This window comes from Labrus bergylta, chromosome 10 (genome assembly GCF_963930695.1).
Source record: "Labrus bergylta chromosome 10, fLabBer1.1, whole genome shotgun sequence".
NCBI lineage: Eukaryota > Metazoa > Chordata > Actinopteri > Labriformes > Labridae > Labrus > Labrus bergylta.
Genome location: NC_089204.1, coordinates 23,167,731 through 23,193,234, shown reverse-complemented (window position 1 = coordinate 23,193,234; position 25,504 = coordinate 23,167,731). Strand labels below are relative to the sequence as shown.

Below are 25,504 nucleotides of genomic sequence, written 5' to 3'. Positions count from 1 at the left end.
TTGTTCTTGTGAAGCCAAAGACATTCTTCCACATTGTGGACATGAAGTTCTATCCTATTCTATTTAAATCTTGATATCTTCTTGCATAAATACTGTCACACTAGGAGGAGCTCCCACAGCCTCCACAGCTTCTAACTGCAGCTGTGCTCTGCTAAAGGATCTAATGTTTAGAGACTGAAAAAGAAATAATTTTAAAAATATTGATGGCTATCGTCTTGATTTCATGGCTCAGAAGTCCATGCACAGTCAAAGTCTGTAGATAAATGAATTACTTACCTTTTTATTTCTGAACAGTGATGTAAGGCTTTGTGCTTTAATAAAAGAAAATGCTAATTAGCTTTCAGCTAAATCACAGACACAGGAAATGACCTTATTGTTAGTAGAGTAGAGTTTTGTCCACACTAATGATGAACCTTCATTGAAAATTAACAAAGGAATGCAATCCCTCCCCTCCCCATTTTTTTACAACACTGTAGCACAGTGTCTTGATTTGTAAAGATGTAAAAAAAAAAAAAAAAATCAATATTTCTATTTAGTAGATGTAATAAAACATGTTACAATATTATAATAATAATTTAGCCTATGTCATTACAGTTACTCTTTTTTTTTTGATAATGCTTAGAATGTAAAACAGTTTTTTTTAATCAGATGATGTCTGGGTGAGCCTGCATGACCGGAGGTAACTTAGTAATAAACAGGCACCTAAAGACAGTAAATTAAGTAATGGAAGGGGGTGGGGTGGGGTGGGGTTGGGTGGGGAGGGTGGCACAGGGAGCCTGACAGACACAAGACATCAGCGCAGTCTCCTGGGAACTGTGAAGCCCACATGGTGTTGTCATGGTATGGAGGGAACGAGTGACACATGAACAAAAACCAGCTCCCCCTTCCACTGCGCCTGTCTCATCTGTCCCCTATCACTTCTCCACCAGCCCATCTCCACTGACGCCCACACCCCCCCTCCCCGCCACCCCCGCCCTCACGACAGCTCACAGAGACATACATCACACTAACTAACTAGAGGCTACGGGGCTTCTTTTTCTTTTGCCTCGCATTTACCACTGACATGAACATCTCCGCATCCACTGTCCCCTGCCTGTCTGACAAACACAAAAACAAAAGTGGAACGTCCGCCTTCTCTCTCTGTATCACCTGTTGTTTATTTAGACCCATCTCTGTGGCAGGTGGGAGTCCATATTTTCAGCTTTGTGTTAGCTTCCTCTCGCTTTGTACTTCAGCGACAGTTTACCCTCTTTACCACCAGGCCTTATAGCTTTTTTTTTTCTCTTCCTCCCACCAACAATTTTTTTCATCCCCCACTACTCTGTCTCCCTTCATAGTTTTTTAGGAGCTGAGCATATTGGCATGTTACAGTTGAGTGAGCCTGCTTGCGTTTCTGTGATGTACGTAACTCCATCGCCTAATGGATTCAGTCATCGTGATCGGGTTGGGTTGCTTTGCGCTGCGTCGTGCACCCCTTTCCCTGACTAATGGGGCCCCCAGGCAGAGGAAAGTGTGTGTGTGGAAAAAAACAAAACAAAGAAAAGAGCAGTGGGCATACAGTTTATGAGTCAAATCTGAAGAAAGACCTTGTTCTTTTTTGAGTTCTCCTTGGATTGCATCAGATATGAAATTATTGCTTTACCTTAATTTATGCTGGCTGCTTTTCATTTTTTGCTTTCATCAAAGGATTTCTTGAAGAAATGTATGCTGTAAATGTAGAGCAAGGTTCAAACAAAACAATTATGCGGTACATTTACTGCCCTCATTAGGCTGTAAGTATGAATAATATTATTCAAATGATTCAAATCAGGACCATCTTGTCCTCTCAGAGGATATATGTCATACTCAAGATAATAATCAATAGGTTATGGTTGTTTCCTGCAGCTCTTCCGCCTGACCATTACATAACCTCTAGCACTGAGTGTGTGTGTGTGTAGTTGTCATTTATGTGATGTTAAAGGGGTTTAAGTGATTGTCTGATCGTGCTGGTTTTGTAGTCTTGATTCCTACAGTGTGAGCGAGCGGGCTGGCAGAGCTTGTTACCGCTCGGCTCTTTGCTCCCATCAGCTCTCGTTGGGCTTCGTGCTGACTGAGGATAAGGAAAGACGAGGGTGCTCTTTATGGAGTGCCTTTATGGGCCAGAACAGCATGACTGCATGTTTCTCTTGCTTCTACTGGTTTAGGAACCTTTCATAGAGATACTGTTTTTGCCACCATCATTTGAGACAGCAAAGAGTCCTACAAATTTGGGGAGAATATTGTTATGCAGTTTTTAAAACCTAATTAGTTTTATTTATCCTCAAAACACTACTTAATGTCTTTAATCAATAATGAGATTCACTCTGCACTATTAATGCACATTTTCTAATTTAACCCAAAAGGATCAACAGTAAGATTTAATTGTTTGACCCTTTTAAGGCCGTTAATTTTGTTGTCAAAAGTCAAATCAATAATTAAATCAAGCTGTATCCTGTTGATACATTTTTGCATACAGCATGTGTCGTCACCTCTCAGATTGGTTTGTGTTGAAGCTTTTGTTAATGTCCCACATTTTCTATTAAATTTAATTAAAAGTGGTACACATGCTCTAAATGTTGGGGGTTTGTTTGATTTGATTTGGTTTGATTTGTATTTATGGACCATATCTTTTTAAGCACCATTACAAGTAGATTTAGTACAATTGTGGTTTGTTTTACTGCCAGGCCATTTGGCACCCTAGAGGAATTTAAACTTAAAGTTAAGACCATATAATCATAATGAAAATGTTTACTGAGGTATAAATCACCTGAGATGTATAGTCCTTTAACCCTAATCTGACTATTTTGCCACCCATCCAGTAGCCCAATTTTGGCCATTTGAAAGATTTCTTATATACAGTCTCTGGTATGAACACAGCCTAAAAGACCTTGCAGCATGGTGCTAGTCTTGTTTATACACAGTACATATGTCTCTCTCTCTCTCTCTCTCTCTCTCTCTCTCTCTCTCTCTCTCTCTCTATCTATCTCTCTCTTTTATGTTTTACAGCCATCGTCATCATGTTCTGCACGACCAAGAGGTGGACAAACGTATCTGTGTTCCCATGAACCACCTGTGGGACAATCAGGCTCCTTACACCGTCTGCAACAGCTCATTGTCAGAGTATGGGGTGCTAGGTGAGACTGAGGCCACTTCAGCGTAGCGTGCTATAGTTTGTTAATTGATAACCAGTAATGTCATGATTACTGTGACTACAGGTTTTGAGCTGGGCTTTGCCATGGCCAGTCCAAATGCTCTGATCCTGTGGGAGGCCCAGTTTGGAGACTTTAACAACACAGCACAGTGTATCATTGACCAGTTCATCAGCCCAGGCCAGGCCAAATGGGTCCGCAATAACGGCATTGTCTTACTGCTTCCACATGGGATGGAGGGAATGGTAAGAAGTAAAAAACAAAAAACAGGCTAAACTACTTTAGAAAATCGAATTGTAATGTAAGGTAATAAATGGAATATACAGGACTTTTTCCATTTTGACGTTATGTCTCTTCCTAACTATCCTCTCTATTCGCAGGGCCCAGAACATTCATCAGCTCGACCTGAACGCTTCCTGCAAATGAGCAAAGACGACTCCGATCACTTCCCTGTATGTTCACATTTACAATTTACATTATGGGTGAAATGGGAACGGCTTTGGGGAACATCATTACCTGAGGATATGTGTCAAAGAAAGTGCACTGCAGTTAACGTCCAACGGCTTTCTCTGGCTATGCTGATGTCATGACCACTTAAGTGATGGCTTAAGTGATGATTGCCAATTTCTCTAAAGCTTAAAAGTCTCTTCATTACGGCCTCCAAAGTGTTGGTATTCAGCAGTTACACAGGTCCCAGGGGTGAGGTGGTACAAGAGAACATTCAAGGAAGAAACCAAAGCTGGCTGTATCAGCAGAAGCTTACCAGATTCATCTTCAAATGGGATATTGATCAAACTATTAGTGGAAGCATAGTAAGGGATTAACATTCTTTCCTGTGGCCGTGTGTGTTTGTGTCTGTGAGAGAGAGAAAGTTAGAGAGATGCAAGGCACTGATGCATTGATGCACTCATTCTACATTTCCGGCTCAATCCCAAGAAAAACACGACTGCAACCAACACCGTAACTGTAACTTTTGTCTACATCAAATTTAAGCTTTGCTTCTAAAGTCAATAACCTATTTGATTCCTTTGTTATTAATTGTTTGTGTGCAGGAGATCAGTGGAGATTTCGAAGTCCAGCAGCTGTACGATTGTAACTGGATTGCGGTGAACTGCTCCACGCCTGCTAACTACTGTCATGTGCTCAGACGTCAGATTCTATTGCCGTTCAGAAAACCGGTAAAGTGTTGCATCTCTTTTTTTCCCCTCTCCTTTCAAAATAAAATGTCTTGCTTTATTCCAGCATATGCAAATTATGGAAATCTGACAAATCATTAACATTCAACGCAACAACATTGATCAGCATCTGAAAAAAACAATGAGCAATATCTTGAGATAATACATCAACTGTTAGAGGTAGCATTTAGTCTAGCTAAAATCACTTATGACTAGGAAGAGGATTAATGGATAATGAGGATTAAATTAACAATACCTTATGATTGTGTTCTACAAAAGGAAGTCAAACCAAAGCTGAACTTTAACTACAACATATGATACCCAGTTAGCAATAAACAGACAAGGCTAATGTTTGCTTTCTGTCACCCCCTACTTTTGCAGTGGTTAAATGCTAGTATTACCGTTAGCTAGGACGTTTTTTTCTTTCATATGGTACAACATGCTTTCCTAGCTAACGTAAAGAATAGCGATGAAATCTTCTCAATGTGTGGTGGCAACAGTCGCAGAATGCTAATATTACCATTAGCTAGGGAGTTTTGCCTTTAATTTTGTTCTGTAGGCTACAACACTACTTCCTAGCTGTAACGCTAAATGAACTTGGCTAAATCCTTACATTACCTCTTGTCTGTTGGTAATAGGTAATCAAATATGTTGTATCTGAGTTTAGTCTGTTTTTTAAATCGTAATTGTATCAGAAAACACAATTAGAAGTTAGGCTACAGTTAGCATTCAGTCTCTTGCTAGCTCGCAGTTTAACAGCTGGGACGTTCAAATGTTTTCACTCCTAACATGACCCTGTGGCACTGAATTTGTACCACCAAAGACGTTAACTGTTAATGATTTGGTGAAGAACTTACATTTATTAGCACGACATCATTACAACAGCGTTTGAGATTCCCAAACTGAGTGTGTGTATTGGAGTAAAATGACTGCCGTGTCATAACTCTCTTGTACACTGTTGACATAAAAATAGTTGGCTCTATATTCATTTAAGATCATATCTATTATTGGAACCCATAAGGTTCTGTGTGTTCTTAATTAGTCATTTGAACACCTAAAGTATAAGTAGTTTGCTTAGAAACTTTTTGGGGTGTAGAGCATTTCTCCTTTTTTGTATATGTACACTTCTTTTTTCAGTCACATAGTTTTCAGCCACAGCGAGTGTCTCAACTGATCCCCTGTCGCATATAAATGCAACGCTTCATGAAGCATGAGAAAATTACTTCCTGAGCAAATTAGCGAGGGGGCCAATAGGGGATAATATTGTTTGTTTTTTTCTGAAAAACTCTTAAACTCTGGACTTGGTCGGCTGAGCACGAAGGGTTTTTATTTATTTGACTGTTAAAGAAATGTTTTGTTTTCCCAACGCTGATGTTGCATGCTATATGGTGGCAACAAATTAGCGTGAAAAGATATAAAAACTTTCATCTCTGGAGTTTTTCAAAGCACACAAAGAAGATACGGATGACAGGATCAATCTGGTGTTTGTCACTAAATGAAACATTCTCGTTTTTTTTCCCCCTCACAGCTGATTATTTTCACTCCAAAGTCCCTGCTGAGGCATCCCGATGCAAGGTCCAGTTTTGATGATCTTGCCAAAGGTGATGTTTTACTTGAACTCTGTAAAACCTGAATTAAGAATCCATCATTCATGTTGTCTTACAGTGATAGGTAACATATTATAATCCCCAACGTCTGCAGACACTAAATTCAAGAGGCTGATCCCAGAGGAGGGCCCTGCCAGTCAAAGTCTAGCCAAAGTGAAGAGGGTGATTTTCTGCACTGGGAAAGTCTACTATGAACTGGCTAAAGAGAGGAAAGTGCAAAAACTGGAAGAAGATATTGCCATCACACGACTAGAACAGGTGTTTAATCCATGTCCTCTGTCCGACCATGCCATGCATAATGGATTTTGGAATGAGAGTAAAACATTTTTATCATTTTTTTCAACATCCCCTCAGATCTCTCCATTCCCGTTTGACCTGGTCAAAGCAGAAGTGGAGAAGTATGCCAATGCTGAGCTGATTTGGTGTCAGGAGGAGCACAAGAACATGGGCTACTATGATTACGTCCGGCCACGTTTGCTAACAGTAGTGGCAAACAAGAGACCCATTTGGTAAGGGTTTCTCTTAACTTGTCACCTAAAATGTTTAATGACAGAACAATATAAGACACAAATGAAGGATATTAACTCCTGTGATATATTTCTTTCAGGTATGTAGGACGAGATCCAGCAGCTGCTCCTGCGACAGGAAACAAGTCCACCCACTTCAATGAGCTGAAGAGGTTCATGGACACAGCTTTCAACCTGAGCGCCTTCCAGGGAAAGGACTTGTAATTGAGAAACTGGAACAGGCGGGCAACAAGAGGCAGGCTAGAGGTGCAATTTCATCTTCAACCACCATGGTGTTTTTTATTAAGTCTTGGGGTGGAATAGTGGCACATTTTAAACACTTTCAGCTTTGTGACAATCTTAAACATAGTGTTGTGTTGTTGCTAAAGATAATTTTAAGAAGATAAGTCTGAATCGCACGTGAAGAAAACTGCATTTTGTTTAGAGATGGTTACTATGTCACATGAAAGGATCTTTGTTCTGCCTTGACTTAGGGACACATTACATTGAGTACACTGACTCCTGTCTAATCCTAGCTTGCAGTCCTTCATGATCTGCATTACCTGTTATGTGAAAAGCATCCTAAAGCACAACTTGAACAACAACAACAACAACAAGAGAAGGCAAAAAATGGTCACTCTAGTCTTCCAACTATGCAGAGTTACCCGTCTACAACGGTTAGGGTTAGTCCTATCATTAGTAATTCATTAAGATATATAATTTATCTTTTCTGTATTTAGATATCCACACTTTCACCCTCTTTAACCTTATAAATCCTGATAATCTTGACTGAGATAGGACCCTTCAGCAGAGGGCCTTCAGGAGGGCAAACAGAAGAACTGCAGTTTTTTACCTACAAGTACATATTGTCTGGAAACAACTGCACACATACATTTTCAGCCCCTAAATAGTGCTGCACTTCCAACTTTTTTTGTTTTTAGTAAATATTTTAAAAAAAACTTTAATATAACATTTCAAACCGGATTTTCACCTAGTTGATGGGTGACGTAGCAATAGCTGACACTTTGTATCACTTTGTGACAATGACTGTAGGAGTATATTTAGTACTACTCACTGCAGTATATGACTACTTGTATGTATTGTATATGTATTGATTTGTATGGATATTTTTAGTAGCAGGGAGACGCACACAGAACACCAACTGGTGTACTTAAACAATGAATGTGAAATACATATCACAGGTATGAAGACTGTTCTGAAATGTAACACCTCAGTAGGTTTAGTGCCTGCTTTTGCTTTGGCTACCTTAGCTGTTCGTGATGGAGTCTGTATTTATTGTCACACCTCACTTCACCAGGAGACATGAGCCAGCTGGCTCAGAGATGTGCAGCCATGTTTTTTACTTAGGACATACGGCCCAGCTTCCTCTTAGGAGGCTGAGGGATGCACACACGTAAACACAGAAAAGCCTTAGCTGCTTTGAGAGAAATTCTGATGCCTGGCTGTCATGTTGGAGTTCCCAGGCGTTTAACAGAACTGAAGAACTGATATTAGTGAACACTTTGCTTGGAAAATGCTCCTTGAAATTATGCATCCTGTTGTTATGCCACACTGAAGCATACCTTTCCATATATATGCCATGCACAAAGCTTATTATGCTTATTTAAATATTTTAATTAGCATTATATTCTGTTGTCAATCTCTCTGTTTTAGGTTTTTAAAGGAAATAATATTTTCATATGCTGGGGGGGGCAGGGAATTTATGCACAAATTGATGGAGTTGTGCTTACTCGGAGTAATAAAACACATAATAATCTGTATTTAAGTTTAATCACATGCCTTTGTCATGATTTCTGTTGCAGATGATGTTTGATGCATTGTGGAATGACCACTAATTTATGGCTAGCTATTCTTAACATAGACATTGCTGTATGGTTTACATTTATTCAGATTTCTATTCTTAGTGGCTCTACTTTTAGTACAATTTTCTTTCATTTCGTATTGTCTCGCCTGCTTGTTGTACCTTCATAGACTTGCTTAAATGAAACAAATACAAAGGGTAACAAGTCCAGAGTTATGGGGAGTTGCCATGGGAGGCTATTAGCCGACTATTGACAGCCAACCCCTCCCCTGGCTCTCTTTGCATCAACTTGGCCTGTCCACTCCTAATCTCTCAGGTGCACACAGCACCAGGTTAGTCCTATCCATAGAAACCCTGAAATCACTTGAAACAAATGTTAGTAACATAAAAACATGTTTATGTGTGTCATTAAGTTAAAAAGTAATTTAAAATAACGTAAGAATTATAAAGAAAAGTACACATGACCATGTGAGCTCAAAGTGAACATCAATAAAAAAATCTGTGTATATTTGTACTGCCTCTTCTTTAAAATTGACTGATCCTCAAGATTTGTTAATAGTACTGGTGGATACATTTTGCAAACAGCCAACATAAAGTTATAAATGCTAAGTAGCATGCCATGCTGCGAATGTGCCTAATTGAGGTGGGCCCATAGGCAGTCACATTTGCAGTAATGTAGTTTGAGCAGTAAAAGCCTATAACAAACAACACTGTTGAATTCATGCAGCAATCTAAATAAAAATCCATGAGTATGCCTACATTTACATTAAAAAGTTGTATAAAATTGGTTGTTGAATAAGAAAAAAATCAAATGCACATGTGTGTTTTATTTTATTTATTTATTATTGTTCGTTTGTTTCTTCTCTAATTGATGGATTGCTTTCTTCAGTAAGCATCTTCCACAGCATTTACAGCTTCTATGCAAACAGGATCCAGTTTTCCATCTCCACCTTGGGAGTAAAATAGCACAACAGACTTTAGTTTTTCCACGCTGCCACTCTGCTCACATCACACTGTGACATCACAATACAGTCAGTCCTGCTTTCAGTCAAAGTTGGCTAAACTCACCAAACTCCAGCTGCTTTGTGTCACAGCTGAAGACGAGCTCCCCGTTGACCACGAGCTCCACCGTGTTCCACTCGCGCGTTTCTTCCATGACGCACTGGTGCCCGCGTGCTCTCAGAGCGGCTGCAGGTATATTGAACGGACAATGTTTGACCTCTTCTTAAACAGTCAAGACGTTTGAGACAACATGCGGTCGAGAAACATACCCTGAAGACCCTGCAGACGGAAGGTCCGGTATTGTACGACTCCGCTGGATTCATAAGGTCCGTGGCAAAGTGTCACACGCGCTAGTTTCGGCATTGTTTGATGTAGTCAGCAGTCACCTAAGTAACAGTAACACCTATGCACCTGTTGCTAACGCATACTCCTTGAAAACAAGTACATAGCCGACATTAACATACAAAGCTGAGGTAGATAAAGTCTGTCAATTACCCCAAAAATGTCTCTAAGGGTTGTAGTTATGACTAGAAAATTAAAAAGCTGTTATATTTTGGACTTATTACAACACATCGCTGTTAACAGCTACTCTGTTTTAAAATATTAAAACTTCTCATTCATCTCCTGCAGTGTTGATTTTGCAGTGTTGATAATAGTAGGTTAGAGTCTCTCACATCAAATTAAAAATAAACTGATTCCACAATGTGACCCTTCACTTAATTCTACCATGCTTAATTACTTCAACGTCTTTTAAGTGGGTGTGGTGACATTTTCCATGCAACACTAGCTCAGTACATATTTTACAAGTGCAAATAAGTATACATATATCTTTATTGAAATGGCCTTGACTTTCTTTTAATCTGCAATATACTCCATAAATACAATACGTAGACGGTCTTAAACACAGTGATCACCTCTGGTTTGTAAGTTTCATAAACTTCATACTCAAATTTACTTTTTCACCCTGTAACATGAGGTTACAAACAAAATCATACAAAAATAGATAACTCAGTTGATATATTTGCACAAAAATGTACATTTACACAGTTCTAATAAGACTTTACATTCTTTGATAAACATAAACGCTTCCCTTATATCTTTGTTTCTTATTTACACAAGCACAGTTTGAGTCCCAGTATATGGATTACAATACAGTAAAAACTAAATGTCTACATATTTTCTGAAATATACATACCATTTATCTTAATAGGTGGGACAATAGACAACAATTAAAGTCAACACAAGTGGTTATTGCATCGAAGATTCTAGTGTTATCGTGTACGATAATCTTCTTGAAGTCCGTAGATAGCAGCATGCGATTTGCAAGTTGACATACAGTGAGACAATAAGCCATCTATCATAACTCACAGACAATTTCTGCTCTGTCAGCGTGACTGACAGGCTCCATTGACAAAATGATTCCAACATGAACAAGACAAAATTAATCTTGAGTGTATATATATTCACCCCCCCGTTTTCATCGTAACCTTATTTCCCACAAACCTTGACTGTACCACTGACCATCACCAAACAATACCTTTACTATTTTTCTTTGGCTGATTTTTACCTACTCTTTGTTGACAGACACCCTGGATACTACTACATATTTGATTTGTTTTGACAACAGCACACACTTCTAATATTCTCTAATAGATTATCATCAGCACTTGATACATTTGACCATACAGTTAACAATAAAACAGCTTTACGCGACTTTTTGTTTCACAGTAATGGTGAATATTTCATAAATGACTCAAGTCATTGCAGCACAGAGACGCAAAGAAAACACACTTAAATTCACACCACCAATACTTCCTCTTGCACAGAGAGTTTCTTATTTATTTACTTCCATTCTTCAAAGCTTGTGTCTCTCCTTGTGATGGCGTCTGGGTTTGGGCCTCCACGGTACTCTGCCCAGGTGTTTTCAGCACAACCTGAGGCAGTGTTTGTTGATTCTTGCTCAGGTCTGTCGGTCTCTGCGGCACTTTGATTTGCCAGTTTTTGTCCGATTGCATGTTGGTCTCCAGCGTCTGACCCTGTTTTTGCCCGGTAGAGGAGCTGCAGTTGAACTTATTGCACAGATCCCTCATGTCCAGGAGTCCCTGCACTAGACATTTTACAAACTCTGCTGAACACGACTGTGGGCTGTCACGAAAACTAGACACACAGAAGATGATGTGGTCCGACTGAGGGTTGTAGCAAGCTCCATATCCGTTTGGAACCACGGGTCCGTAGCAGCAGAACATCTCGACAGTCGTAGGAACCTGAAGCAAGAGCACATATTTCAGAACTGAACTATTTAAAGTTCTGATTGTGTGATCAGATATGGCTGCAAGTAGAGAAGTGTGAAAACATTGTTCAGATAAATGTCTGTTGTAAATTTGTGAGTTAAATGAAATAAAAACCTCAAATGCAGCATTGACTGTAATAACAGAGTGACATTTTACACTAAAATATCTCTAGTGTTTTGTTTAGTGCTGCAGAAATAATTTTTAATATTTTAATCAAGTTTTCTTGTACATATTAATATGCAAACATCTTGTTAGTCAGTCAAAGCTAGCATCCGGGCAACATGACCTTGCGTTTCAGGATGTTGTGATCGTTTATGGGTTAAATAATTGATAGATGCATTGAGAAGGTTTTCTGCAGATTAATGCATAATGACCATAGTCATGAGTTGCAGCCCTGTCTTTGCCTCCTAATGCCAACTTCTTTAAAACATCACTCTCATCGTTTGTAAAGCAAGCTATCTGCCAAAACTTAAAAGTCAAAAGCAACAGCTTAGAAAACCCTGATGACATTTATGACATGATATTTCTCAGACCTTTGGAGGCTCCCTCCAGAGCCACAGATAGGTAGATTAATAGATGAACTTGGATACATTTACTTCATGGATACCCAACTGGGAAATTCTGGTATAAATTATACAATGCAGCTATTTTCAACAGGGAAGAGCTCACGCCTTACATACATTTCAGACTGAGTATAGTTTCAGTTTAGTATTTTAAAATCAGATGATTGTACCTGACTTGTGGAGAGGATGAACTGATTGCTGATGAGATAGGCTTCATCTTTGAACATCTCTGGCTTCTCCATCTTCAATTCTTGTGCAATATCTCTTAGTCCTATTAAATGATTGTCTATTGCCGTCCCTGTAATAGCCTGGACATGAGAAAGAACAGATGTGTTATGTGTTTTTCTTTTTTGAGAAATCAAAGTAAAGATTGTAATAGAAATATAGAGGAAGAAAAGTTACCTGGATGGTGTACTTTGTCTGGGCAGTTATTGCACCTCGTAACATCTCCATCTTTTCTGCGTCCTGGAGAAACAGCTGAAAATCAATAAAGTGATGTAAAAACACGATTATCTTAACTGAGATTCTACTCGTCAGTAGTTTAAATTAAAACTGAACTGTATAACGGTTGTTTCCGTTGTTAAAACATCTTACACTTGCACTGGGTTTCCCATCAGTCATTGCTTTGGAGAAGGCCAGGGCCTCTGGTGTGGCTGAGCGGATGTTGTCCACTCGGCCTTCCTGAAAACGTCGTATAGAAGCACTCTCATAGGTCGACACTGGTCTGCCATGACATCTAGAGTAACACAAAAACAGAAAGCCTTGTAGCTGTGAGCCTAGTGGAAATATAATGTATGAAAATCCTTTACAGTCATAGTTATCTCACCTGTAGTAAGCCAGCTGCAGGGCAACCTGGATGTAGGCATCTGGACTCATTTTCTGCTTCTTGATGAACTCTTTCCCGTAGTCATAGAATTTATGGACATTCATGTCAAGATTTTTTACCTGCCTGCGATAAAAATAATAAATCATACTTCAAGCTAAAGGCATTCAACTCAAGCACTTATACAGGAACCAACAGAAAGACATTTTGAGCAAAAATTTAGATCTAATTTCCAAAAATGTTTAAATCAGTTTGTTAAAATCCTTAAAATCAAACACATATCATAAAACTCATGTAGATTTTTTAAAAGATGCTCTCAATAGTACCTTTTAGGGACATATAAGGAACATTTAGAGAAAAGCTTTGATTCACTTCTTTGATTGTACAGATAGCAAAATCAAGCCAGACCTCTGTAGCTTGTCAGCAGAAGAGGCGAGGAGTTTGTGAATCTCTGGAGTGCATTTCCATCGGAGTCTGCGCGGCGCGTGCAGATCGCTCACACTCGCGGCTCTGACCAGCTTTGATGGGCTGCCAATCCTGATGCATCATGGGAATAAAATATCACCTGGCATTCTCCTAGTAGTCCTAATAGTCTTATTTGGGTTCTTCAAAGCGCATGCAAGAAAATATCACATCCACGTTTGCATTGAAGTTCTTACATGTATTTGAGGAGGTACTCTGTGCACTGCACCAGGACAATTCCCTCAAACGGTGAGTGTTCACACACGACTCCGCAGCAGCCATCAGCTCCTATGACAAACTGACACAGTCATGATATTATTAGTGGTATTTTCATGAGTTGAACCAAACTGCAAAGCTAGATTATCCAACATCTAATTCATTTGCACTTTAATGCCATGCTCATGCATTCTGCTGCATGTTGGATCTCCTCACCCTGCAGTGAAGAATTTATTAAAGAAGACGCCTCAGACTCTCTATGAAGGGAATATTAATCATGTAATCCATTCAAGTAATCTGAATTCTTTATCAAAACATCTCCATCAAAGTTCATGCTAATAACATCAGGCTTGTAATCCAATGGGAACAGTCAATTTGCATCCTCATTTCTTAAAATATGAATTGTTAATTTGGCATGGGATTGGCTAATTACATCCTCATGCACTTTGAGAAATGAGCGTGAATTCATTTAGTTGTGTTATTTTTCCTCAGTAAGTAAATAAATCCTGTTGAACAGTATTCATCCTTCATCTTCATTGTTTTCATCCATACTTTATTAGTTTTTTCCATAACTGCAGTTGTTAAATCAGTTCTCTAAGGAAAATTAGAACACATAATGTGAAACAAACAACATTTAGTTTGCTCTATAAGCTTGTTTTTACTCACTAACCTGCATGGGTTTGTCATACCAGCGGTTGCCGCTATTCTTGGCCACTCCTCCGCCGTGCAGCATCAACATGGCTCGCGTTGTGTCGCATAGCTCCGGTCCTGTGGCCTCGTCCAGGCAGACCAGACACAAGCAACGCTCGATCATGTCCAGAGAGTCCCTGTTAGTAGACTCTACAGAGTAACGCATTGAAAAAAAGTCAATTTAGTGGGATAATATGGAAGTCCTAAGAAGACATGCATCCATACATATTATATAACTCAGATTTCCAGTAAATTTTGGTGATTGTCCTGAGATCTCCTCTAATTGTTCTTGTCATCTCAGGATTAGAACGCTGTTGTTCTCGTATTAACGTGTTAATTTCAGTCGTTTTCTCAAAACCAGAATTTAACTAACCCGTTACCATGGTAGAACGGCGTGCGTTATAATATCGAGATAACATTAGAAATGAGTCCAGATCTGGAAAAAACAACCTGAATTTACTGGTAATTTCATGGAAACTGAGGAAAATATGGAAATATGTCCGCTTAGGACTTCCATAAAAAATTGTTGAAGGGACTTTAATTTTTATTACCTCTCATTAGCACACTCCGAGACTCTGCCCACTCTGTGCGTCCGTCTGAAGTGAGCAGACCGATTGGTGGCAGCCGCTCTTCTTCACTCTCAGCCATCTTTGCGATCCTTTCCAGCTGAGTCAGGAGGTCTCGCTCATTCAGTCGGCGGAAGTTGATAACCACGTCCAGCACAAAGAACTGGACAGAGGTTCACATGGACACAAGCTGTTTCAATGCGCTCGTCCCTGAGGTCTTACTCTAACATTAGCTGGGATTCTTTCCTCTAGTAGGATGTTCATGCTTAGGGGAAACAGAGGCTTGAATTATAAATCTGTTTTAATACAACTTAAGTCAAAATGATGCCAGGTTTCCATTTCCAGTGAGATCTTTCAACATTATACTCCCATATTGTAATAGCAATTCTTCTTGTTTTTTTACCCTAAGTTAAAGGGCCAGTACACCAAAATGAGCACATAAGTCGACCTATTGGACCAAAAAAAGCAGACTGTTTACCCAAACCATCTGTTTTAACTTTAGTTTGAGGTAAGACCTCACCCAATACTACATCATAACTAATCCTTCATTACATCAGATAACATATCAGACTTTAACCAGGATGTTCCCCTGTAATCTGTGCTGGATGATTATTACAGATAGTAATGGACCAATGTCATCTTAGTTTTTTGTTGTTGCTCCAAATGACTTCTTTAACAGCAGCAGAATCCCCAAACCCCTTCATCACAGCCAATGTTAAAAGGTTGATATGAAGGATTTCCACTTCCATCCTAAGTCTCTTTGGTCTTCATCCTTGAAAGACAGTCTTACAGCTAACCTGTGTTAAGATGCATCCAGATCTGCTGTTCTTATCCTCACATTCAGTTATTTTTGAAATACCTGCTATTTACAAAGTGGCTGAATAGTACAGTTCTGGTCCATTACTGGTCTAATTAAAAGACTTGGTGATAGTGAACACTTTAATTGTTTTACTTGTTTTATGACTTTATTTGTGGCAGTGCTGAAGGTTGCTTGCTGAGTCCAAATGTCACACGTGTTAACGATAATTATCTAAGAAGAGAGAACTTGTCAGCGGGGTTTTGCTGATAATCACTCATGCCCTCAGATTCTGTTTACCAGCAGACACAATTCAGTGATGATCCATATGTTCTGCTGCAACAAAAACACAATGTGTAGTCTAGCTGTCGCAGTAATTAAGAGAAACTGTCACTGTTACTGTTGTTCTCTGTCTATCATTAGGAGATCTATTCTGAATGTATCCATGCTATTTTAGCTTTTATCAGCAAGAAAGTTGTGTCTTGTTCTCCTGATGTAGACAGCCTGTCGTATGGTTGAAATCTCCCAGAAAAGAAAAGAAAACAAACAAACATAGTGGACTTGGGATTTAATTGTCAGGCTTACTTAAATGTCTTCGACAACACAATCCTGAAAGTGTTATTTGCAGCTCTAACAATTACTGACAAAGGCTGCAACTAATGTTTATTTTGGTCATGATTTAATTTGCTAATTGATTTATTGAATAAACAAAAGAAATCATTAAGACTTTTGAAGGCAGAGAAATAAATAAACCGTGACCCACTGAAGATTACTTAACTGTCACTTTATTGTGAGCGAACAACATGTTTCACCTGCAGCTTCACCCAGCATAATCACATGGGCCTACACAGGTGTGTTAAGTGCTATAAAAGGCAGGTTGTGACAAATGAGCACCACAATTAGTTTGAGCCCAAAGTGCCATTTTATAATTGCTTTTTTATTGTCCAACCAACAACTCAAATCCAAGGACTAGCAATAAATCCTTATAATTAAGACGCTGAAATCATTTCACATTTTGGCTTGAAAATTTTAAAAACAACATTCACCAGAATATTTTGTGATTTATTCTAACTTTGATTAAATGCACAACCAGTTGATTGTTGTAGCTCTAAAGTAAACTCCAGTTGGAGATGATGACTGTGTGTTGTAGCAGAAATCCTCAGAAAAGTTTGAAAGATTTTCTATTTTTGGGAATGAATGTGAAACTAGTCTGTGATGACCTTGGATTATTTTTTTTAATCATTATGTCTGACCTGGTTTTTACAAGCCACGATGATGTGTTCAGGTTCAGGCATCACGCTGCTCTCCTGGGCCACTAGTGTGTCCCTCTCAGGCCCCGGTAGACGATAAGAGGTGAAGAGGCGATAGTACTGCTCCATGCACAGAGGCGTCCCAGCCAGCTGACCCCGAGCGTAGTCCACAGGCAGGGCCCGTCTACACACAGACACACACACTTTGTCAGACTTATTAACCATGCGTGTAAACAAATCAGATGTGATTGATTTTCTCAAGTTAATTTGTGTTTTTATTGCACTTTAACTCACGCATCAAGAAGAGTCTTGTACTCCAAAACTCCAGAAATTAAGTGTGCAGCAAACCTAAGAAAGGAAAACTTTACAATGTATCATGCTTTAAAAATAAACATACACTGTGTGTATTGCACTTCTTCTCTCTATGTACCTGTGGTTATAATTCTCTGCATCTCTGTGTCCCTGTATTACACTTAACTGTCTAAATGCAACACGTAAATCACCTGGTTAAAGGTCCAATCACAAATCAATACGATGTTAACTAAAGCACAGTCCACATTGTCTATTAACCTTGCCACCATGAGTAGCCTGACCTAGCCTCTCAGCCCTCCAGGTCTTCAACGTAATGACCCTATCTGTCAACGTGTAGAAGGAAGTGTTCAATTTGTTATAATCAATCAAAGCCGGCCGACACAGTTGACTGTCATTTCTCAGTTCCTCGGGACGTTTTAATCCCAAAAAATGCCTGTCAAGTGGTGGATATTTGCATTTTTATGATGCAATAAAATCCTGTTCCTTTATAGAATATGACAAACAAGAGATCTGCTGAAAAAAAAGATCACATTGGGCTGTTCCTCTGGTGACCTATTTTGTTTTGGTTGTGCAGTGTCTGGCACCTTAAAGAGTCGATGGGAGCCCTGAAGTTCTGCTGGGGGAAAACCATCACAGGACTGGAGTTGACGGGTAGAGACAGTCTGTTGTTCAGGTACATGTCGTTCAGCCAGTATTCATACACCTGCAGTGGAAAATATTCACATGAAGAGAAAATGTAATCTCATGGCAAACATGTGGGGAAAACAATACAAACTCAGAGAACAATACACTTAATCACTTTGAAATGGATTGAATTCAATTCATTTCAAAGGCAGACTTTGTATTGGTAATGTTTTCCAATTCTGTTCATGGTTGTTAACATCTGTGTTGATGTGAAAAATTAGGTAAACCAGACCTATAATATGATTCAATGTCACATGACATTTTGAGACTTGTGTCATCTGAATCAATATTTTTGCTAGATTCTATATTTGTATTTATATCAGAAATGTAACAATATCACATATTTCTTTTTTGTATTCACACTTTTATTTGCCAAAGCGTTAGTCTTCTCTTTACAATAAAGGAACCTGTGTATTTATCATCCATGAATGTAATCATCAAGATGCTTGTGTTGCAAAAAAGTTGAAAGCAACTTGTTTTGGAACAATTACTTAAAGCTCCTGTGAGGAGTTTTTTCTGGTGAATGAAAAGACAGAGATAGATTCTGTTACTACTTTATATGATATAAAATCAAACCGGACCATCAGCAACAACATTGATTACTTCTTTGAAGTCATTTTAATTCCTGTTGTCCCTGCTGTTGGGTAGGAGTCAGGCTAGCGATAAACAGCCTTTTTAAAATGCCAAAGAATCATTGTGAGTTGCATTTTAGACATTTAAAAATAAAGAAGGATGATATTTTTGTCAGAAAACATTAAATAACAGAGGTTCAGAAGGAGATCAGCAGTGAGAAAAGACATAACACTCTGTCCACAAGGTCAGCCAAAAGGGACATAAACTGTAAGTTCCTCACAGGAGCTTTAAAGTCATCATGTGCATTTTAAACCAGAGGATTGTTTTTACCCAGTTGGCCTTGTTCTCCCTCCTCTCCTCAAGTTTGCTCTGCAGTAGCTCTCCCACTCCTCCAGGGGCTCCAAACTGCTCCACGATGATTTTGGTTTTGTTGAACTGCTCCTCTGTGAGCAGGTGCTTCATACACCTCAGGTACAAGTCCAGTGTATCTTTCAGGGCTGGGAGAGGCAGCTTAGGGAGACCCTGAGTAGGATGAAGAGCGAAAAAAATCTCAGTAAACCCTAAAAAGCTGTGCGTTTATTTTCCTTAATTCACGACTACACCTCAGCATTTAAACCTTGATAGACTGCCCCGACACTGACATTAGATCATTTTTACTAATACATACAAACAAACTAAAAAGTAACTCAAGTATTTGTGATACTAAAACAACAGCCACAATTTGCAAATAATTATCTTCACTCTACACTGAATAAGACAAAATTAAATTAAAATGTAATGATCTAGTAATCATTTTTATAGAATATAATACCTTCATTCCCTTTCCAATCACTCATTAATATTCCTAACAATTCTTATTGACTGTTAAACAATATTTATCTCATGTAATATAATGACCACATGTTAATTTATTGAATTTAGTGAAATAAAACATATTTACATCACTGCCCCCTGAATCTTTAGAGGGGTCTTGGTCCAGAACTGGCATGTTGGCGGCGCAGAGAGGAAGATTCTGTTTCCACAAGCAGAATAATATCAGAAACAAGGTTATGTAAAAGTGCTTTTTAAACAACAGTCAGTCTCGATAACTGTCTAATTAAAGGACGTTGTCTTTAAACGTCGCACTGCTGTGGGGATATTTTAGATTTTAGATATAAAATACAAGAAGCTTAAGCAGGTGTTCGCAATCACTTTAGGATATCTGTCGCAAAACAAAATTAAAAAAAACATCCTGTCATGAGGAAAAATAACAAAATTACTTAGTATATAGTTGTACTCACCAGAAAGAAAATCAAAAAAAAGAAAAGAAACTCGTCCCGGGACTCCACTTAGGAGTTTTTGCTTCTGGTCTTCAATCCATTTCTTCCATAAATTTATTCAGATTTCATCACTTTGGATCCTTCATCATTGTCTTAAAATCCCTTCATGGCACGAGCACAACTCCCTCGCTGGCTAAGGAGAGATGCTGAGAGGGTACCTCACCCTCCTGCCAGCTAAGCTCCTCCCATAAGTCTTTCTATTCGCCAAGAAGTTTATTTGGCATTTCATAATTTTCACCCCACCTCATTTAGATTCCCCAAGATGTTCCGAAGAACATTTGGGATGCTTTTTACGCGGACTTTATCTTTTTTTACGATCAGTTTTCAGCACTTTTTGCGCACATTCTGCGCGCATTCATTGCTTGCACCTTGCTGCAACAGACCGATTTAGTTCGCGTTGTTCTTCATGTTATATTTAAAGACGTTTTACACTAGCTTAGTTGCTGGAAAAAGAATGTCGATTTTAAACACTATACGAACCTCAGGGTCCAATAAAAACAATAAAATGTTCTGTTTTAAAACAATGTTTTATTCGGTGATGTTGTATTTTCTAAGGATTAATTATTAAACCTTGGCTATTTAATATTTCAGATAGTATGTTGTAAACTATCTCAGTGTGGAATAGTTATAAATAATAGTTTTCGTAATATCCTCTGTAATTAAGGCGGTGCATAAAGTGCATAAATGTGTGTTTTTAACCGTGCGTTATAACTTTTCCTCAGATCATCATCATCATATTTTGATGTTATTTTTTGTTAGTGTATTTCTTCACCTGTATATGAAAGAACAATTGTTATACGGCACTATAAAATGCGGTTTGCATTATTTTAATCATCAAATAAAGGATGTCCATATACCGTATCATTCACATAATATTCATTTAATTATGTACATGAATATACATCTATGTACAGTCTTAGATTATAATATGAGGCTATGCATTCCAGAAATACATGATTCAAAATAAACAAAATGAACAGACAACAAGATGCAGATTTTACTTCATGTCGATCTGTTGTTCCTCTCTTTAACACACAGTCAGTATTGCATATTGAGTTTAGCAGCACAACTCTGGCAAAATGAATACATACTACATTGAAAGACGCGTTTACATTACAGCTCTTGTTTTGTTAAAATACATTTACACATGATCCCTGAATACGATATGAGTCAGTTTTTGATACAGTGCTAATTACCGTTAATGACTTGACATTTACCTCAACAAAACTTCAATCACAGTACTCTCACTTTAAGATGAACAAACTCCAGCGCGCGCCTTTCTACTGCGGAAGCTTGAAGCTACTTGAATTGACAATACCCGCAGGGATTGTCACCAGAAGCGGTGGATAATTTAGCCTGTTACATAATCCTAACCGTATTAAGCAACTGATTGGATCTGACAGAATGCACACAACTCTACAGTGGCACTTTGATAGTTTAACACTCAGTTAAAGTAATTTTACGCATACTCTCCTCCGGAGGATTCCTCCTCTGAATACGACCTCTGTGCAAACGTTTCAGTACCATTCTCGTCGATCGTTGTACACAAACCCTTCCTCTTTTTCTCTCGTTGCTCCATTTTAATCGTGTCATACAGACCTGTTGGGCCATCCTCCAGGAGCATATTACGCTCGGAGAATGAAGGTTTCATCTGTGACACGTTTTTCAGCAGCAGGAGCGCCGGTGCGTAAAGTACATTGGCGAGGCCCATGCCTAAGTTTAGCTGCACAAAGCCCAGGTTGTGCACTATCTGTCCAGCAGCCACGGGCCCCAGGGCATAGGCCACACAGTAAGAGATGTCCGCAATGGCGTATACGCTGCCATACACGGACACATGGCGCACATCCACCAGGAAGCCTAGTGTGGGAAGGAGCGCAGTGTCCACGAAGGCGATTCCAAAACAGATTCCGCACAGCGGGATCATGAGCTGTCCAAAGTTTTTACAGGCTGGCACTGTGCAGGAGCTCGCGCCGATGAACACCATACCTATAGCTCCGTAAAACCACTGCAAGTGAGGATACTTAGCTGCTAATTTGACAGTCAGATACACACCTAAGACATGAGGGAAGAAGGCAGGGAACCATGTCATGCCGATCTCCCACTGGCTGGCATGCATGGTGTCCTCCATCCAGTTGGCTATAGTTGGCTCAAGGAAGGCGAGAGGAATGTTACAGATGATGAGAGCACCAGCCACTACGGCTATGTAAGGATCAATCATAAGTTTATACATGGGGGTGCCAACTGGCATGTTTTCTCTCTCTTTGTTAGAGAATGGTTTCAGCACAGCCAGACAGCATATCCCATCAATAAGACAGATACAGGCCAGGATCAGGAAAGGCACGCGCCTCCCCGCAAACTGGTAGAGGACACCTCCAAAGGGGGGCGCCGCGAGGCTTCCAAAAGAGATGAATGCCAAGGCTATACCCAGCGCTTTGCTTCTCTCTGTGTCCACCGTGTACCTGTCTGCGATGAGAGCGATCCCCGCGGTGTCTGCAAAAGCTGAGCCGAGGCCCTGCAAGCTGCGCGCCAGGAAGAGGGTCGCGTAGTTTTCAGCGAAGGCAAACACAAGGGTGGAGAGAAACATGATATTGAGACCAATAAAGAGCGGGATATCATACCCAACTCTGTCTATAAACGGGCCACTCAGTGGGTTCACCAGGAGCTGCAGGATGGCCTTGGAGGCGAAAAGAACACCGATCTGAAGGTCGAAGTTTCCCTTGGCAGCTTTGTGGAAGGTGCTGTTGGTGTAGTTGGTGTGCGGTGCAGCAGCTTGGGCCTGATCCGCGGCTTTCTGTAGCCCTTCAAGGTAATCGGGTATAATTGGCACAATAACCATGTAAAGCATGTTGTCTAACAAAAGTGCAACACAGACTATTACTAGAATAATCCGTTTCTGTCGCTCTGGGTCTTGGATGACATTACCCAGTTGTTGAGTTCTTTCGCTCATCTGGGACAGTTTTAAAGCGGCAGATTGTGCCAAATTAGTGGCTTGTCCCTCTGTGGTCCCCTCCGGCTCCATTGTTTTCTCCCCTTCTGGCTCGAGTCGTGTCTTTTGGAAAATAAATCGGCTTCCCCCGTTTGAGTTGTTTAGAGAATTACGCACGCTTGACACATCTGTTCTGTCTTTTATTCTGGTTTCTTATCCAACACCGGGAGCCCTTCTATTGAGCTAGACAACTTTCCTCTGCTTTACCTCTTCTCTGTCCCTTGTGCTGTCCGTCATCGCACGCGCTTTTCCACTTCCGTGACTTGGAGTCGTTTTATCCCCGCCGTCCCTAGTCGCTTCATTGTCTCATATCCCGTCATTCAGGTGACGTGCTGGTCCCGGACAGCACTCACAGGTTGGAGGTTCACGGCGAGCTCGCAGTGCGGAGGACTTGCCGGTTTAGGTCGGTCTGCTGAGCCCCTTCTACTCCCAGACGCGCACAGCTGTCTCCTGTCACCTGTAACGCACTCAGCTAAGTCATCATTTCACATCAGCCGGATTGCTTTTTGTCGGCCGTGGAAGGAATACACACTGCAGTTTGTTGACTCCCATAGGTGTCCCCCCTCCCATCTTCTCAGTTGGCTGTGACGCACGGTCCTTCTGCTCTCCAGAAGATGTTTTATGCTAATTAAATACAAAATCCCGAGTGCGCACTGCTGCCCAGTCAGTTGCTTCAAAACAGAGCCAAGATGCGTGCCTCATTTTTTTGATGAAGTTAAACTACTTTAATTTATTGTATCTGCGATTACATTTTTAACTTTATGAGTATGTTTGTATGCATCGAAGCAACTGCTGCAATTACTACACACATTTCGCTTCTCGCTCAACCCTGCTTGAGCTCAAATAAATCCTGTAGTTATCGATCTTGAACAATTTTGTAAATAAAAATGTTTTTCCTGTCCGCTTGAAAGGGACAAATCCGTTTCAGCACCACACTCCAGTGGACAGCTCCACAGAAGACACCTCTATAGGTTGAATTGATCAAACTGAAATGTAATATTTTGAAACGTCCATCGTTTTCTCTTCTTTTAATTATTTTCCTGCATTGTGTTAGATCTTGGTGTATTTTCAGGACACTTGGGAAGCCGAGGTGCTTAGACTCAATAAAGCCACAGTGCTCGAGTCTGAGGGCAAAGTGATTTCTGCACTCTCACTTCTTATCAAAGGAAAAGTCACTTTGTCACATCTACACGGTCTGTTTTAACAGAAGGGGTGGGGGGGGGAGTTATTATCTCACTGTCCTTGTCCTCTTCAGTCTCTTTCTTACTTTCCCTAATTGTTGCTTTTTGCCCATCATTTATATATTTTTCTAATTACATTTTTGTAAGACGTCCCCCCCTGAATACTTATGTTGTAATTAAATCTTGCAACATATGACGGCCATATTTGAAGAAAACGTCGTGAGCTTTTTTTTAAACTGACCTGGAGGGGTGAACTGTGGGTTTAAATTAAGCTAAATGCTGCCATCTATCGGCGAGTTCGAGCAATTGTCACCAACATGGACTCAACATAGGCAATCCATGAAATTAATGAATGAAATGAATTTATTGAATCACTTGTATTGGAGTTCTTGAGATGTTTTTTTTTTTTTTTTAAAGATATTGAGACCTGTGAACAGTTGATTATAATTAGAAAATAAGAAAGAAAGTAAGACTCAAATGAAACTGAATCATGTTTTTGTCTTCTTAGTTTCAGTTTCTCTTTTTTCAGTCTTTCAGAATAAATACAAAACTGTATAACGACACACAATGTCTCTGCGGCTTTTAAACTCTGCTGCAGTCACAACATTAGATGTGACACATGAAGAAAAACATCAATGACATCCGGTGAGGGAGAAATTACTTGATTAGGGAACCCTTGAAAGCTTAAAAGAATGACACAACTATACATATTTTATTCTGTGTCTGATTATAGCATACATTTGTTTGTGTTGCCAGTATTTAATTGGAGTTATTTTAAGGGGGAGAAAAGTAACCTACTTGTAAATTGAATCATGTTGTCACTCATCTTTAGTGCAGATTTGTGTGTTGATGTTATGGGCTTTGCTCTTGTTGCTTTAAGTTACAGTGAAATGGATTTGCATGCCGGTTTCCCCTTCAAGTTTCACATATTCTTGCTCAGCCACTAGGTGTCCTCATACCCATTCCCATTTCCACAGAATAACGGATGAAGCACAACTACTCATATTTTCTACGTCATCTTGTTATACTTGCCATAGTACGTCCTTATTTAAACATTTAGAATACTATCACTCATTCTGTTGTTGAGGGGCTTTGTTTATTAGCGACAGTCATCAGGGGTACAGTCACCTGAGTAGAGGCTTCTTATGGAGCTTCATGATAAATGTAAGCTACTGGGGCCTTACACACACACAAACACACACACACACAAACATGCACAGGTGCAGAAATCTAAAACTAATCACCACAATGCAGTTAACATATACTGACAAAAACCCCAACATCTATCTGTATCCATAGGTTCTCATTGAATATGAGATCATGAAAACAAGATCATCAAGATTAAATGATTATGGCGCTCTGCAGGCCGTGTTGCACTAGATTTGTCATATGTGTAAATGTAAAGTGTTTGTTATTATATTTTGGCCATGAGTACATCCTTTTTACATTTATTTATAGTTTTTCAATTATTTATTTTCATGTATTGCTTCCTTTTTCAAAGCAGTCAGAAAGA

General features: G+C 39.5%; 3 protein-coding genes across 5 annotated transcripts in view; 1 reads left to right on the top strand and 2 right to left on the bottom strand.

Moving 5' to 3' along the window:
- ogdhl (oxoglutarate dehydrogenase L) overlaps positions 1–8,788 on the top strand; it is a 20,151-nt gene extending 11,363 nt beyond the window's left edge. For 2 of the 3 annotated variants that reach the window (XM_020630948.3, XM_065959855.1), the window contains exons 16-23: positions 3,025–3,152; positions 3,234–3,412; positions 3,548–3,619; positions 4,220–4,345; positions 5,871–5,943; positions 6,044–6,207; positions 6,304–6,458; positions 6,557–8,788. In XM_020630948.3, the coding sequence (XP_020486604.2) occupies positions 3,025–3,152; positions 3,234–3,412; positions 3,548–3,619; positions 4,220–4,345; positions 5,871–5,943; positions 6,044–6,207; positions 6,304–6,458; positions 6,557–6,680 (1,021 nt within the window). In that variant the 3' untranslated portion in view covers positions 6,681–8,788. Of the gene's footprint in view, positions 1–3,024; positions 3,153–3,233; positions 3,413–3,547; positions 3,620–4,029; positions 4,128–4,219; positions 4,346–5,870; positions 5,944–6,043; positions 6,208–6,303; positions 6,459–6,556 lie in introns of those variants that run through there. The other variant, XR_003808476.2, reaches the window with a different exon arrangement.
- Positions 8,789–9,099: 311 nt separating this feature from the next.
- chata (choline O-acetyltransferase a) lies at positions 9,100–20,029 on the bottom strand. Its single transcript, XM_020630924.3, has 16 exons — positions 19,786–20,029; positions 19,446–19,517; positions 18,836–19,027; positions 17,833–17,951; positions 17,231–17,284; positions 16,940–17,120; positions 14,876–15,053; positions 14,305–14,474; positions 13,616–13,716; positions 13,365–13,493; positions 12,960–13,082; positions 12,728–12,869; positions 12,536–12,598; positions 12,304–12,441; positions 9,346–11,543; positions 9,100–9,227 (listed from the first exon to the last, which is right to left on the bottom strand). The coding sequence occupies exons 2-15, from the start codon at positions 19,491–19,493 to the stop codon at positions 11,118–11,120; spliced, it is 2,064 nt and encodes a 687-aa protein (XP_020486580.2). The 5' UTR covers positions 19,494–19,517; positions 19,786–20,029; the 3' UTR covers positions 9,100–9,227; positions 9,346–11,117.
- A 656-nt stretch (positions 20,030–20,685) lies between these two features.
- Positions 20,686–23,348, bottom strand: slc18a3a (solute carrier family 18 member 3a). Its single transcript, XM_020630923.3, has one exon. It carries the CDS (start codon positions 22,841–22,843, stop codon positions 21,284–21,286), a length of 1,560 nt encoding a protein of 519 aa, XP_020486579.2. The 5' UTR covers positions 22,844–23,348; the 3' UTR covers positions 20,686–21,283.
- Between the last annotated feature and the right edge of the window lie 2,156 nt (positions 23,349–25,504).